Source organism: Gopherus flavomarginatus, chromosome 6 (genome assembly GCF_025201925.1).
Source record: "Gopherus flavomarginatus isolate rGopFla2 chromosome 6, rGopFla2.mat.asm, whole genome shotgun sequence".
Taxonomy (NCBI): Eukaryota; Metazoa; Chordata; order Testudines; family Testudinidae; genus Gopherus; species Gopherus flavomarginatus.
In genome coordinates, this window is record NC_066622.1 from 114,661,830 (window position 1) to 114,678,224 (window position 16,395).

The window sequence follows — 16,395 nt, forward strand, 5'->3', positions numbered from 1 at the left end:
CCCACTGACCAAGCCCAAGTGTCAGTGATTATTAGCCTGCTTACTGGCAAGGCCCCCCTGGCTTGAGTGTCTCTACATCTGGTAAAATCAAGTCTGCTTCTGGGACAATCTGGGGTCTTCATTTGAGCGATGACAGTGAACTTTGATGACTCAAATTGCAAGCATACAGCTGAAACTATGGCACAGATGCCAGTCAGTTGGTATATCTAAAGCAGAGTCCCAGTGCTTGGTAGTAGACACTGAGTGGAAACAGGCTTCCCAGCATTATCACGATCATTTCTGGCTTGGCCTAACCAATAATATTAAAGATAAAGTGGTATGGTCCTTAGTTGACCTATGTAATAAGATCAACAACTGAATGCCCCACAAGAAAGAACATGGTCCTCCCTGCTCCCACCAGCCCTGCCAGCTTTGCCATCACCCATCAGTCCAGCCCTGCCAGGACGCTTTGCAACAAAATACCCCACCAAAGTCAGATCTGGGCTTTAGTAAAGAAACACCAAGCCCCAGCCCTGATAACGGGGTCTGGGATGGGTTGGCTCCCCCTCTCCTCAGCAGTCCACACCAACACTTGTCCGCTAGTATGCTGGTGCTGGCCAATCAGCATCCAACACCTCTCAAATTCCTTCTCTAGCTCCAGCACCCAGTGCTGCTCAACACCATCTGAGAGGCACTGGTAGACTCAGATGTATCAGGCAATTTCGTGTAACTGGAGTTCCCCAAGAACACAATATCCTCACCCACTGCAAAGACTCCCCAGAGCTAGTGCTGCCATAGACAGATCACTCCTTTTGTCAGAAATAATCACCCACCAGATGTCTCGGTCAGAGGTCACCACCCTTTGAGACCACTGAGAAATCCTCCAGTTTGGGCTAATTTGTGCACTACATTCATCAGTTGTCCTTGGCATCCCATGGCTCATCACCCATGACCCACACATCTGCTGGCAGTCAGGCATGGTATGCTTTGACTCCCCATCTTGCTGACAATCCCGTTTCTCAAGAGCTGACCAGCAACACTTTGTGGCTTATTCTGTCCTCTAAAGAATTCAGAGACTGGGGAGGACCCAAAGGCAACTCCAGCAATCCCTGCAACCTCCCTAGTGGTTCTAGGGATTCCTGTTAAATATCAATATTATGCTGACATATTTAACAAAAAGAAAACCGAGGCCTGTCTGTCCCATTGCACCTATAACTGTCCCATCGACCACCAGGCAGGAGCAGAGGTACCCTTGGGGCTCATTTGCTCCCTTTCTAAACCTGCTGTGACAAAGAAAGAAGGCTCCCAGCAGCCTTGTGTGGACTACCAAATTCTGAATGAGATTACAACTCCAAACTGGTACCGATTGCTGCTTATTAATGAGCTGCTTGAAAGACTTTGCTCTCTCAAGATCTTTCACAAGTTGGACCTCCATAGAGCTAATTACCTGGTGAGGATCCAGGAAGGAGATGAATGGAAGACTCCTTTCCATACCAACTATGGACACTTAAAATATTTGGTCATGCTATTTGGGTTGCGTAATGCCCCAGTGACCTTCCAGCATTTCATAAATGACATCTTTAGGGGCATGGTGGATCAATTTTTCCTCATTTAACTGTATGACTCTTATTTTCTCCAAAAGTCAGGACTTTCATCAAGTGCACCATCTTGGACAGACTCTGCCAAAATGAGCTCCATGCAATGCTCGAGAAATGCAAGTGTAACAAGAACACAGTAGAATTCTTGGGACATATCATCTCGCCTGAGGGACTCACCATAGTCTGTGTAAAGGGGCAGTAATATCCAACTGGGCCATATCCAAGAATGTACATGGGGTGCAGCAATTCCAGGGGTTTTGCCAATTTCTACAGGTGATTTATTAGAGGATTCTCTAGCCTGGTTGCACCCATAATGGCACTCCTGCAAAAGAGAACCCAGTTCATCTGGTCCACAGGGGTTCCAGTAGAACTTTGATAGACTGAGGGCATTCACCTCAGCTCTTATTCTGATCACCCAGATCCCACAAAACAATGTATGATTGAGGCTGATGCCTTGGATTTTGCCACTGGTGCAATATGAGGGCCCCCACAATCAACTCCACCCCTGTGCTTTCTATTCTCAGAAGCTGATCCCCATAGAAAAATTTTATATTTGAGACAAGAAGCTATTGTCTATCAAGGTGGCTTTCCAGGAGTGACACTGTGCTCTAGTTTAAGTCCTGACCGACCACAGGGACCTGGAGTACCTGCAGATTGCTAGATGCCTTAACCAAGACCAGATCCACTGGTCCCTCTTCTTCACTTGCTTTGACTTTGTGGTAACGTATTGCCCAGGGGCAAGAAACAGGAAGGTGGATGTCCTATCCTGCAAAGATGAATACCTCAGACTTGGCAAAGAGCTTATAGCTAACATGCTCAAGGTGTCTAACTTTGTCAATGGGATGATCAATAGCAATTTGACGTTCTCCATCTGCTCCCTGCTATCCGACAACTCGTTCACAACTCAGATCCACCAGACCATGAACGATATGGATATCTGACCTGACTCAGAGTTCTAACTACAGAAAGGTCTCCTTTATTGCAAGGATTATATTTATGTTCCAGAGAGACAACTTAGGCTTCAAGTATTAAAACTATGTCACTCACTGCTGCTACGAGGCCATTTTGACCAATTCAAGACCTGGAATCTGTTCTCAAGGAACTTCTGGTGGCCAGTCCTATGAGCTTACATTGAGGATTGGATATGCTCCCACAACCTCTATATTTATACCAAGAACTCACAATCAAAACCCCTCACTCATCTCCAGCCGTTGCCAAGGCTGCCACAGCCTTGGTCTATTATATCAATGGACTTCATTGTAAAACTACCACGCTCCTAGGGACACTTGGTAATCCTGGCTGCTGTTGACTTCCTAACAAAGATGGTGCACTTCATCCTGTGCTGTACTGTTTGTATTGTATGGGAAATGGCTCAGCTTTTCCTGGAAAATGTCTTATAGACTCAGACTAATGCCAGACGGGACCTTCATGATCATCTCATCTGTACATGAGATGTACATTGCTGGCCACAGACCCTAACCACTCACTACTGTAATATAGTCCTAACCTCTGGCTGAGTTACTGATTTAAAGACCTCAAGTTACAGAGAATCTATTTACACTAGTTTAAACCCGCAAGTGACGCATGCTTCATGTTGCGGAGGAAGGCAACCCCCTCCAAGGTTTCAGCAATCAGCGCATCAGTTGGAAGCGACGGAAGAAGAGAAGGACCTTGGGGTACTGGTTGATAGCAGGATGACTATGAGTCGCCAATGTGATACGGCTGTTAAAAAAGCAAATGCGATTTTGGGATGCATCAGGCGGGGTATTTCCTGCAAGGATAAGGAGGTGTTAGTACCGTTGTATACGGCGTTGGTGAGACCCCATCTGGAATACTGTGTGCAGTTCTGGTGTCCCATGTTCAAGAAGGATGAATTCAAACTGGAACAGGTTCAGAGACGGGCTACGAGGATGATCCGAGGAATGGAAAAACTGCCTTATGAAAGGAGACTCAAAGAGCTTGGCTTGTTTAGCCTGGCCAAAAGAAGGCTGAGGGGGGATATGCTCGCCCTATATAAATATATCAAGGGGGTTAACGTTAGGGAGGGAGAGGAATTATTTAAGTTTAGTACTAATGTAACCACGAGGACGAATGGGTATAAACTGGATATTAGGAAGTTTAGGCTTGAAATTAGACGAAGGTTTCTGACCATTAGGGGAGTGAAGTTCTGGAATAGCCTTCCGAGGGAAGTAGTAGGGGCAAAAGACTTTCCTGGCTTTAAGACAAAGCTTGATAAGTATATGGAGGGGATGTTATGATAGGATCGTTAATTTGGGCAATTGATCTTGAATTACCACCAGACAGGTCTGCTCAATGGTCTGCGGGGAGATGTTGCATGCGATGGGTACTGAGTTGCTGCGGAGAACTCCTTCTTGGGTGCTGGCTGGTGACTCTTGCCCACATGCTCAGGGTTTAGCTGATCGCCATATTTGGGGTCGGGAAGGAATTTTCCTCCAGGGCGGATTGGCAGGTGCCCTGGAGGTTTTTCGCCTTCCCCTGCAGCGTGGGGCACGGGTCGCTTGCTGGTGGTGTCTCTGCAGCTTGAGGTCTTCAAACCATTTTTGAGGATTTCAAAAACTCAATCCTGGGATAGGGGTTGTATAAAATTGGATGGGTGGGGTTCTGTGGCCTGCCTTGTGCAGGAGGTCAGACTAGATGATCAGATTGGTCCCTTCTGACCTATGAGTCTATGAGTCTATGAGACCTAGGAGAAAATTCTTTCCCAACTCCAAATATGGCGATCAGTTAGACCCTGAGCATGCGGGCAAGACCCACCAGCCAGACACCTGGGGAAGAATTCTCTGTAGTAACTCAGAGCCTTCCTATCTAATGTACCATCACTGGCCATTGGAGATATTTGCTGCCAGGAGTCGCAGATCGGTTACATGCCATTGTAGGCAGTCTTATCATACCTTCCCCTCCATAAACTTATCAAGCTCATTCTTTAAGCCAATTAAGTTTTTTACCCCCACTTTTCCCCTTGGAAGGCTGTTCCAGAACTTCACTCCTTTGAGGTTAGAAACCTTTGTCTAATTTGAAGCCTAAACTTGTTGATGGCCAGTTTATATCCATTTGTTCTTGGGTCCACATTGGCGCTTAACTTAAATAACTCCTCTCCCTCCCTGGTATTTATCCCTCTGGTGTATTTATAGAGAGCAGTCATATTTCCCTCAGCTTCCTTTTGGTTAGCCTAAACAAGCCAAGCTCTGAGTTTTCTGCTACCATGGATTACCAATGGGCATTGTATCAGACTGGTATCCCCTATTTATCTTCTGATTCTGAGGGCGATTTTTCAGACTCCTTGGCACAGAGTCCCTCATCTTATCCACCAGAGCGAATCAATCAAATATTGGAGTAGTATATTTACTAATTTTGAGTTACCACAAGGAGAACTATCTTCCCCTGCTATGCTGTGCTGAATTTGCTTATAACGATGCAATATGCGCCTCAACCTAACATAGCCCATTCTTTGCAAACTATGGCTTTCACCCCATTTCCATCCATGCTTATACATGAGTTGCCAAGTACCAACTATCTTGAATTTAGCCTCCCATGTACACCATATGCATTGGGAGGCTCCAGGAACGCTTGCAGTCTGCCTAAGAAGCCTATAAACAGTATGTAAAGCAAGACTGCCAGGGTGCCCCATGTCGAGCTGTAGGGGACAAGGTGTGTGTCTCTGCCCAGAACCTTAAATTGAGCCACTCATCTGCCAAACTAGACTACATGTATTTGAACCCATTCAAGATTATAGAACAGAGGAAATCTGTGGGTTTTCAAGTTACAGCTGAGTCCTTGAAAATCTACCCAGTCTTTCATATCTCACTTTTAAAGACCTAGTCTGAGAACCCAGACCCAGACCACTCCAACCTGCCACCACCATCCATAACAGTCCATGGACAGGAAGATTACTTCATCCACCAAATCCTTGACTCTTGGTGAGTTAGGGGAAGGCTACAGTATAGATGAGTGGTCTTGGGAACCAGTAGAGAACATTGATGCCTGGGACCTATTGTATACCCTGGACCTGAAAAACTAGGCCCTGAGGTCCCTAGGAGGTGTCCTTGAAGGGGGGTGACTGCCAGGAATCCGAGCTTGCAGCCCAGCCAATTTCTGGGGAACCTGTCCTATAGTAGGCTGCCTGATTGGCTACACCACCTGTTAGGTCGGAAGACTCATCAGACCTGCTCTTAAGCCTTGTAATAGCAGCAGAAATTCAGTGGCGGCTTAGAGCATTAACCCACAGATACAATAGCTCTTGTTCCAGCCATGCTCCAACCTTGACCTAAGCCTTACCCCAGCCTTTCCTCACTCCAGATAACCTGGTTCTGATCCTGGTGTCTGATTCCTGGCTACTGTCTCTTGCTCCAGCCAATGTGCCTTACTTCTGCACCAACCACGAGGCATGACTGTCTATATCCCAGGCACTCATACCAAGAGCCTTAGGGTGACCAGAAGGGTCCCAGTGATGACTGGCTGAAATCACCCCAAGATCACAACAGAAGCAGCCAGCTTACAGGCAGAAGTGGTGGCAGGACCCTGTTTTTCCCTGGCAGAGGCTCCCCCCTTATGAAAATGGTGTCAGCTCCTGGGCAATTTCTCCTTCCCTCACAGATGTCTCTGCTCCTTGGATAGGAGGAGCAGAGAGCCAGAGAGCCCAGAGCTGCAGAGAGAAGCTCACCTCCCCTTCCTCCTTTCATCTCCTAAACTGCTTCCTGCCTCCGTCCTTGGTGTGTGAATGCCCCACCCACGCCGCATTCACCCTATATAACAATGTGGATTAGACAAGTATTGGGTTTGCTGGGATAGGCTAGCTTTCACCTCATCAACCACTGTTTGGGAAAACCAGCTAGTATTAAGCCATTAGTACAATGTCTGCCTCTTAATGTTTGTTTGTCATGAATCACACTGCAGAGGGGATACGTTAGCACTGATGTGCTGTTTTGCTTTCAGTTTGGGGTACTATGACCGGAGGCATCATCATTTCTTTGTGGCTATTTGACACAGCCAGTGGGCTCATCAAGAGACTGGTGGGTCTAGGGATTTGGAGGAAGCATTAGGTAAGCTTCTGGAAACTTTCTTACAAGTTGGCTCTATCAGCACTTCCCGGTAGCGTGGCCACTGCTGGAGGAGCATATTGCCAAATATGTTTTAACTAGCAGCTCTGAAACTGCTAGGCATGCATGAGGATAGGACTTCCCTCTTCAAAGACTATTTTCCAGGACAGTACATCCATTCTCACAGGATTAGTGTGGCTACTAAAGCAACTTCCATTGATCTGGTGGTGTTAGCTTCCATTAACACACTTATAGCAGAAACAAGTAGTTCTTATACGCATATGATGTCATCTTTTGTTTTCTGTTTTTAGTGTTATCAGTGTTGACTCTCAGATGAGTGAAGAAAGATTTGGGCCCAGAAGGATGCAGTAAGTCAGCTATAGGTTTCTCAGCTGGGTTCTGAGGCCTTTCATATATTTGAGCTAGCATGGCATCAAGGGGATGCTTTAGGACCAATTGATGCCAATGGTACATACTTCAGCTGGGTTCTCTGTGAGTCCCAATCACTCATTTAGCAGCAATGACTTAGTAGCCAGAGCAGGGGTTAATTCAGAGGGCAAGGTTAAAAAGGATTCACTTTACTTCCTAGTGCGATGTTTTGATCAGAGATTTTACCTCCTGGGGTGTACCAGTGTCACGTTTTAATCACTTTTTTTAATGACAAGGCTTTAAAAGTTTTGTTCTGTGATAAAACTCATGAAAAGTGCATCCTTGCAGGAATTTTAGTTAAATTAAAATCTCACAGAGCTATTAGTTTACTGGAGAGAAAATATGAACTTAAAATAGTATTTTAAATAAAATCAGTTTAGGTGGGTGTACTTCCTAATACCCAAAATTAAAAGTGACACGCTATAAGCTTTCCTACTGCCCAAAGATGACTCTGTATCTAAATACCTACACCAGATCCCCAGGATGTTAAATTAGCTTTTTGTCTGGGAGTTCTACACTGCTGGAAATGCTACCTATCCAGACTTACACTCCCAGTGATCTTCCACAGGATCTTATTTGCCTGAAAATGGCCTGGACTGTCACAGGAGCCTGTGTCTTCTGCTCAAAATTTAGCACCTTGAAACAGACAATTTTTGAGCAATTACTTACTGTGTCTTCTAAAAAAAACGTTAAACATGGCCAGTTCATAATCTGTACTCTTTGCCTTAGTTTGGATACAACAATATTAATATCTTGGTTGCTTATAAGAGCTTTTCTAACTTAAAGCTATCTGAACTTGCTCTTCTGTTTTCCTCTTGTGTGAAAGACATCTTCCTGGGGAGTTCCTTAGATAGTTATCTTTGTCTTAATTGTAAATACTATCATTTTGCTTAAATATATGCCTCTTGACTGGTGTATGTGTCTTCCAGGACTAACAGACACACTGGCAAGCTGTATGATGTAAACTTGTTTTCTGTGTATGTAGTAAGCCATGAATTTAAAATAAAGAGGATCTTATTGAATGAGGAAACCATTGTCTAAATAATAGCATAACATGCTGTTATGATGTGATCTGAGTTTTGGTTCTGACTAGAGCTGTGTACAGCTTATCGGTTTTATTTCACATGATGTTCCCCACACTGCATAGCTTTTTTTGGTTCCCACTGACTTTTATTCTGATTGTCAAGTTCATCTGAACCCAGAAGGCACAGATGAATCTGAAAGAAAAAGTGGTGAATTTTGTTCAAATCCCTTGCAGTGCTTACAAGCTTACAATGTTCAAGATTTGACAATTTTATTATGAAAGCAAAACAAAGAGCATGAAACTCAATCTAAAACATTTCGCTGTATCGAGAGAAGGCAGTATGTCTTATTTTGAAGTCTGAAGCAAGTTTTTAATAGAATCTCAAATCTATTCAAACTAATCTCAGCTTTAAAGGTTTAAAGCAGAAGTAAAATTAGCTGAGAGATAGGGTCCCAAAATTAATTTTTTGAGGAGCACCAGTTTGGGGTTTTGCAAGGGCTCGGATTACTGTAGGGACAGTGGGCAGAGTTCCTGGTGGATGTCTCACATTGCTCTCAAGCAATGCCTTCCATCTTAACACTTGGGGTGGCAGAAGCAGGCATATCTACCTGTTCTTAGCTGGAGAAAAGGTTACTTTTATGCAGAGCTTCTATGGGAGATAGGAAGAACAATGGGAGGATAACCTTAAAAAATGGTCATGCTAACCACCCAACAAAGACAAATTAAATCAGGGCAACCAATTTACATGGACAAGAATCAGCTTTCAAATATTTGGTAAAGGGACCAGGCACAGTGCAAACATCTTACTTGATTTTTCAGGCTGTGGGGCATGCCCTACAATTTGTCTTTTTGAATGTGTTGATAAACGTTTTTTCCAGGATTGTTGATGTTTAATATTTCCATAATTTCAAATAAGGCCCTTTTAGAACTATTCTTGCTCTTCTCTGTTTGCATTTTTTCATTCAGTACAATTGATGCTGTGTGATACCAAACTCATCATTCAGTAGATTTTGTTGTATTAGTTGCTTTGATGAGGCAATGAAGATTACTATCCACAGACATTTAGCATACAATATTTTTCATCCTATGAAAGGCTTTTATATAAACCATGTTTACAGCCGCTGTACAAGGGTGTAATAAATTCACTATGAAGTTTGAGGTTAATTATTCTTTTGACTGTGATAGGAATATCTTCATCTAGTTTTTCTGGAAGAAATGTAGATTAAGACTATGAGTAATTTGTTTTCCTTAATAACTCAGTAGTTATCATGTTAAAAATGTGTCTTGAATACAGATGGGCCTAAGTCACAATATTTGGATCCAGATCCTTCCTCAGAGCTCAAAAGTTCAGATCCAGGGTTTGGGCTCAAGATCATCTCTAGTTGTGTATAGTAAAGTAAATAAAGAACCCAAGATTGAGTTCTTCACCTTTGGTTGGACCTCTTTATGCTGCGTAAAAGGTTTGGAGCAGCATAAAAGAGCCCCAAAGCCCTGGTTGCAGCCATGGGAGGATTCCTTTGGTGCAGGCAGTGCAGAAGACAGCCATAAGGCTGCCTCCCTAGGATCCCCACCCCCCCAAGCTCTTGCAGAGGTACATACTGGGGGGAGAGCAGTAGTGCAGTCCTCTGGACTTTCCGGGCAGCACTGCAGCCCATAGGGGATCCAGAGGAGGCTGCCATAACTTAGACAGGCCCTTAGGGCTGTCTAAATTATGCTGGGAGCCTTTCCAGCTCCTGGAATAGCCCAGGACTGGGAGGGCAAAAAGGTGGCTTAAAGCGCAGACTCTCACCTAAAATACTGAATGCATAAATACAGAAAACTGACCTGATTGAATCACTCGTGATTCTCAATCTTATACATAGTATACACTACTTTTTATGTTTTCATATACAAATTCTTTTCTTTAGAAAAGTTAGAAAGCATTTTAAAAGAAGGCTTATAATAGAAACCCGATTGGGGAAGACATGGACACACAAGGCATCACTGACAGAGCAGAGGGGAGTGTAGAATGATGTGATAAGTGTGAGAAATGTACTGGACCACTGAGGTGTCAAGTACAAATGGTCTATGTAGACTTCTTCAGGTGATACGAAATAAAAAGTTCTTCGGCAACTAAAAGAGGCTAAGAAAACTTTAGTGTAAGAATACTTCCTTATTCAATTAGTAGGAAAAAAGAGGGGTACAGAGAATGATTTTGTGGAACAGGTCAGTAGGAACAGGATTCATAGCAGAGACACAGCAAGACTGAGCTGACAAAACATAGTGGGTTTTTGGAGATGAATACTACCTTTGACTAATCACATGCACAAAGTATAGATCACAACCAATAGTCATTCCCCAGCTACTCCCAATGCATATCACAAACCTCATAATTCCACTTGGTATAGGACAACAGCGAGTTAGATTTCTAGATGACTAACTGCTTCACTTACATCAAAAGTAGCACAAAAGAACAGTTGGTTAGCTGAGTAATTGGAATGGAAATGTCAGTTTTCACAACCTATGATTTGAGGTAAGAGCCCTGCTATTATACAAACAGGTCTAAGAAGAGCTCTGTGTAGCTTGAAAGCTTGTCTCTTTCATCAACAGAAGTTTGTCCAATAAAAGATATTCTATCAGCCATCATGTCTCTCTAATATATTGGGACTAACATGACTGCAACAACCTGCAAGCTGGTATTATATAGTTCTGTCAAGTAGAAGGGGCTGAGTGGCTGTCATGACCTTCTCAGCAAATGCTTCCTGGGCCCTGGTCGCTGAGGGCATGTCTACACATGTCTAGACATGCTGGAGTGAGTCCTCCCAGCCTGAACTGATAGACTTGAGATAGCTCTAAAAATAACTGGATAGACAGCGCTTTGAAGTTGAGGCTTGGGCTGGAGCTTAGGCTCTGAAGCCTAGGGAGGGGGTTGGTTCAAAGTGCTATCTACAGTTATTTTTAGAGCGCTAACGCAAGCCTTGCTAACCTGAGTCTGTCAGCTGGACTGTGAGGCTTGGTCCAAAATGCTGTGTAGACATATCCTGAGAGGCTCTCCACCTCCACGTCTCCTCCTGCAATGTAGCAATGAAGAAAATTAACATTTATAAATATGCAATCCACTATGATCCGCAACTCTTCTGGGCAAACATTTCCCATTTCTTTATGTGACATATAAACTACAGAGCTGGTTTTAATATTTATAAAATAGATTTATACCCTTGTAAAATATATTTTAAATGTATTAAAAACAGCAGGCTAAACCCAGAAAGTCTTGATCAGTCAAGACTCACTGACTTCCATGCAGGTTTTGTCTGAGTTAGAATTTCAGAATATGGACAATGTGACTTAGACTCAGATTTGTAAAGATATTTAGGCATTGTTGTGCTCAGTGGTGCAATGCCTAACTGATTTGGGAGCCTAAATTTCATTTTCAAAAGTGATTTAGGCACTTAAATCTAAATCCCATTGCCAGATGAGACTGTATACTTTGTATTATATATACACACCACACGCATGTGCAGATTTGGTCAACTCTATAGGATGTATAGCACAAGACAGTGGCCCCTAATGTTGGGAAGGGACTGGTAGGGATTGGTATAGTATGCTACGCTATCCATATCCCTCTCAGTGTTTCACTGACATGAGGGGAATCTCCAAGTAGCCAGTTAAAGAGATTTAAATCTGCAGTGGCACAAGACTGACTTACTAAGCCAATGAATCTGGCTCTTGTCCTTTATGCCAAACATATATATATTGTTGGACACAAATACATACATAAAATGAGAATCTAAAAAAAAATCAAAAGAGCCTGCAGGGTAATTGACAAACTAACAACTCCAGCCCTTCATCAATTTCAAGGTAGCAAGGTAGATCACAGGCAGTTGTATACACATACACACACACACCTCTCTGCTCTGTCCTGCCACCAGACATGCAGAGAAAGTAGCAAGAAGAAAAGATAAATAGATGCACTGAGAATGGGATATAGAGGCTCCATAGAAACTACATGTCAGGTCACTCTCTCAGTGAAGATCTCATGCAATCATACAAAAATCAGCTAACTGCTGATATTTTAAATCCAAGTGGTAGCTTATGCTATGCTGAGGAAAGTAATGATAGAGTCTTTAGACAAATGAACAATTCCCTTGGCTCTACATTTGGATGGAAGGGCCATCTCAGAGATCTGAATGGATACTATCAGGACAGCAGCCTCAGGCACATTGATTTTATTCCAGTCTTACTACAACTAAACTATCTGCTTAGGCACTGGATCATTTCAGAGAGAGTGGCAGGCAATGTTATAGGCATCAGTAAAGTGACCATAAAAGGATGTCTTCCACAATTTCAGCAGCCCATGATGCATCACACTGATAGAAATATTCATTTTAAGTTTATTGCATAACAATAGAAAGTGAAAATAAATCCCTTTCTCTTGCATGAATATTCAGGATGGTAGGAACATTAGCTAACATTTAAAAGGGGTTAGATTTAGGCTGTACTGTACTTCAGCACCCAAATATAATTGGCGTTATTTTAAGACTGTGCTAAGCTGGACTGCCTTTTGGAACCCTTTCTTGCCCTGTCCAATGCCCCGTCCTTCTCCCCCATGATTTTTGGGCATTGGTGGTGTTAGGCCTGGTTTCCTGAAGAGTTTTGGGTTTATCATCACTAATAGTGGATTGCTGACTGATGTCAGGAAGGAATTCCCCTCTTCAAGGAACTGGCTAGGTGGATTTTGGGTTTTCACCTCCCTGGAGACAGCCAGGAAGGGGGCTTGTGTAGGAGCATATTTTATTTGTTATGCATGTGTGTCCAGTGAGGATCATTACAGCAGCATGGGCCAGTTTGGGGAGCTCATACTCAAGCATAGAGCCATAAGACATGGCGTTGTGGTATGCGATGGTATAGATAAGGTTTTAGTGTCTGATACATATTGAAGCCCCACTAGTCTGGAACCTTAACCAGATCATTCTGAAACATTTGGCCAAATTCCTATTATTGGTCTGGATGGTGGTGGAAGTATGCCTGGTGTGACAAAGTTCCTCCTCTACCTTGGTGGGTCCTGTGCTTATTGGCAGATTTGTTCACCTCAGTGATCTTCCCCACAGTCTGGATCAACTCCTCCTGTGTCTGATCAGGAGTTGGGAGGTTTAGGGGGAACCCGGGCCCACCCTCTACTCCGGGTTCCAGCCCAGGGCCCTGTGGATTGCAGCTGTCTATAGTGCCTCTTGTAACAGCTGCATGACAGCTACAACTCCCTGGGCTACTTCCTCATGGCCTCCTCCAAACATCTTCTTTACCCTCACCACAAGACCTTCCTCCTAGTGTCTGATAACGCTTGTACTCCTTAGTCCTCCAGCAGCACAGCCTCTCACTCTCAGCTCCTTGTGCCTCTTGCTCCCAGCTCCACACACGCACTTCCTCGCCTCTGGCTCCTCCTCGCCTGACTGGAGTGAGCTCCTTTTTAAACCCAGGTGCCCTGATTAGCCTGCCTTGATTGGCTGCAGGTGATCTAATCAGTCTGTCTGCCTTAATTGGTTCTAGCAGGTTCCTGATTACTCTAGTGCAGCCCCTGCTCTGGTCACTCAGGGAACAGAAAACTACTCATCCAGGGACCAGTATATTTGCCCTCTACCAGACCCTCTACCCCACTGGTCTGGGTCCATCACACTGGGTGGTCATTCCTTATGTATTTGGTTGGGTCATCTTATGACAACTGCATAAGACCAATATGTGCCAGGTTGGGATCCTGTTTATTAAACCCCACCCCTTTCATTTGTTGAGTCTAAATCTGTGTCCACCACATTTCTGTATGTAGTATCTTATGTGCTGGCTATGTCTGCATAAATACACAGGTAGCTGTCATATGATCACCTGACTAGAAAACCTAGGAGGAAGAGAAGTATCTGGATAAAAGTAAGGAGAAATAGGCAGAGAGTCTAGTTTGCAAAACTTAGGCTTTTGCCTCAGATCAGATCTTTTCTTTCAGAAAGTTAGGAACAAGCATACAGTCCCCAAATATGTAGTTTTCCTACTTACAATACAATAAGGTTGAATTTTGAAGAAGCTTCTTAACGAGGCATAAGAGCTGTACTTTAACCTTCCTCCTGGCCCACGTGATAGTACTTATATGTGATTATCTGCAGGTTCTGGTTCAAATTAGAGGGCTTTGCTTTTTGCCCCACAAATCATGTGAAGCATTCAGTGATAAGGGCCAAATTCTACTCTCATTTAACCCAGTGTAAATCCAGAGAATCGCTAGCAAATTCAATGGAGTTACTCCAGACTTTGGCCAGAGCAAACAAGATCAGCATTTGGGACTTGATCTCCAATATTTTTCTGTGAGTGCAGTGTGTGTCAGATCACCTCTTCTCTACTTCACTTGCTCAAATTTCTCAGATTGCTTTCTCCTCATGCAAGATCCCTGGCATTTGCTCAGCAGCAAACAAGCTCACGACTCTTGTCCAGCTCCTCTAATAATGCAAGGATCAGCTACTTCCTACCACTGATTTAGGAAGATATTATGAAATATACTAAGCCAAAGTATAACTGGTCCAGTGAATTAGTGCAAGAGATGTCATTTCTGGAAGCGTGCATTTAAGTGCTGTTTGGTCTTAAAAAAGAGGTTGATGGTCTTATCTTACCTGCAGAATAGAAACTCTAACACCATATATTATTTTAACAGTAGATTACAGTACATACTGCTTTTCATTCCAAATAATCCTACATACTTTACAACTAACTATAACTAAGATGCAGACACTTTGGGAGCAACATCATAAGAAATAATGTTTGAGATATTAGTAAATGTTAGATGTCCTTCTAATCTAACGTTGTTTACCGTTACGTCATTCTAAAGAGAATATAGTATTTGACTAATTTGGACATTATGGAGGGTGATTTTATTGTATTTCAGATTTTTTGTAGTATTTAGCAAGACTTTTAGTTGCCTATCATGTTCCAAAAAAGAATAGTCCAGCATTCTTTTTTTAAAAAATCTATAGACAGACACCTAAGTGGCCATATTTTCAAAAGCTCAACACTTTTGAAAATCTATCCTAAGTACATAAATATGGATTTAAGGTCTTAGTTTTCAAACTATCCATTAACTCAGTAGCCACAGCAAAACCAAATAAATGAAAACAACACTGTTTCAAAACATCACACATTGTAAGCACAATGGTACTTTTTCCAGCCAGATAGATTTTTTAAAATTTGAGTCAAATTGATCTGGATTTAAAAAAAAACATTTTTGTTCCCTTCCTTCTAGCTCCTTGGCCAACCACAATTTCCCTTCCCCCTTTAAATTGAGTAGTTCACTCTTAATGATAACGTAGAGGAGCTGAGCTGAGGGCACTCTCCAAGGAGAACAAGCACAAATTGAAGTTGAAGAACTACTGAAATGGCCAATTTTCAATTAATTTTATATTTTGAATGAAGTAGTCTTGGTACTCAATGGAAAGTGAAAAATTATTATTATTACAAGGCTACTTTTTATTAGACAAGTAACAAAACAGGGTGAATGCAGGTGATGAAGGGCCTTCCACTTTTCAATGATTATAAATACATCACTTTTGGAGTTAATGTTATGGTTATTTAAATTAAATATTGGCCTTTTCAGCCACTCTAACTTCAATTTGTGTTTGTCTGGGATATGGCCAAGTCTCATGCAGAGACCAAGTGCTCCCATGGATTGAACTCCCATCAAACTTAGGATAGTGGATTGATGCCTCATCAGTGAGAAAAGGATGTATAACTCCCAACTACTTTCATTACCTCACTGTACTTCCTGGGAAACACAAAACAACAGTGATAATTTCACAAAGGAAAGAAGGATAGTGTCATAGTTCAAGCAACATACTTTACACATTATAGACACTGGACCAGATTCACTGCTACATTCTGGCTTCTCTGTGCTGCTCTGATGACTCAAAGCAGACAAGAGTTCCAATGAATCTGGGCTACTGTTGTCTGGTTTTCTGTATTTCCAATTAAAAATTACTTATGCAAAGCCTTTAAAAACAACTAAATGGGCTTTGGTATTTTTTATTATTATTAGTTTTTGCAGTGTTCACAACACAATTTTGTAGCGCTCAAAGTCTGTTCACTGCAACAAATAAAAAGCACTGTTTAAAATAACTAAATAAGGTCCTTAAAGATGTTTTAAAAATTGATAACTAAACATACTGTATGGGATCGATCTTAATTACTGTCCATGTGGAATTTTTTTCTTGTGGCTTTTTTCAATGAAAAAACATTAATGAGAAACTTTAAAGGCTTGTTAACAATATCCTTTCATCAATCAAAGGCACTGTCAAGTACACTGTGC

General features: G+C 42.6%; 1 protein-coding gene across 1 annotated transcript in view; it reads left to right on the top strand.

The window, feature by feature from the left end:
• The window catches only part of EBF3 (EBF transcription factor 3), a 124,242-nt gene extending 122,463 nt beyond the window's left edge, over positions 1-1,779 (top strand). Inside the window, exon 14 of the mRNA XM_050960764.1 lies at positions 1,622-1,779. Coding sequence (XP_050816721.1) covers positions 1,622-1,779 — 158 coding nt within the window. The remainder of the gene's footprint in view (positions 1-1,621) is intronic.
• The last annotated feature ends 14,616 nt before the right edge of the window (positions 1,780-16,395 follow it).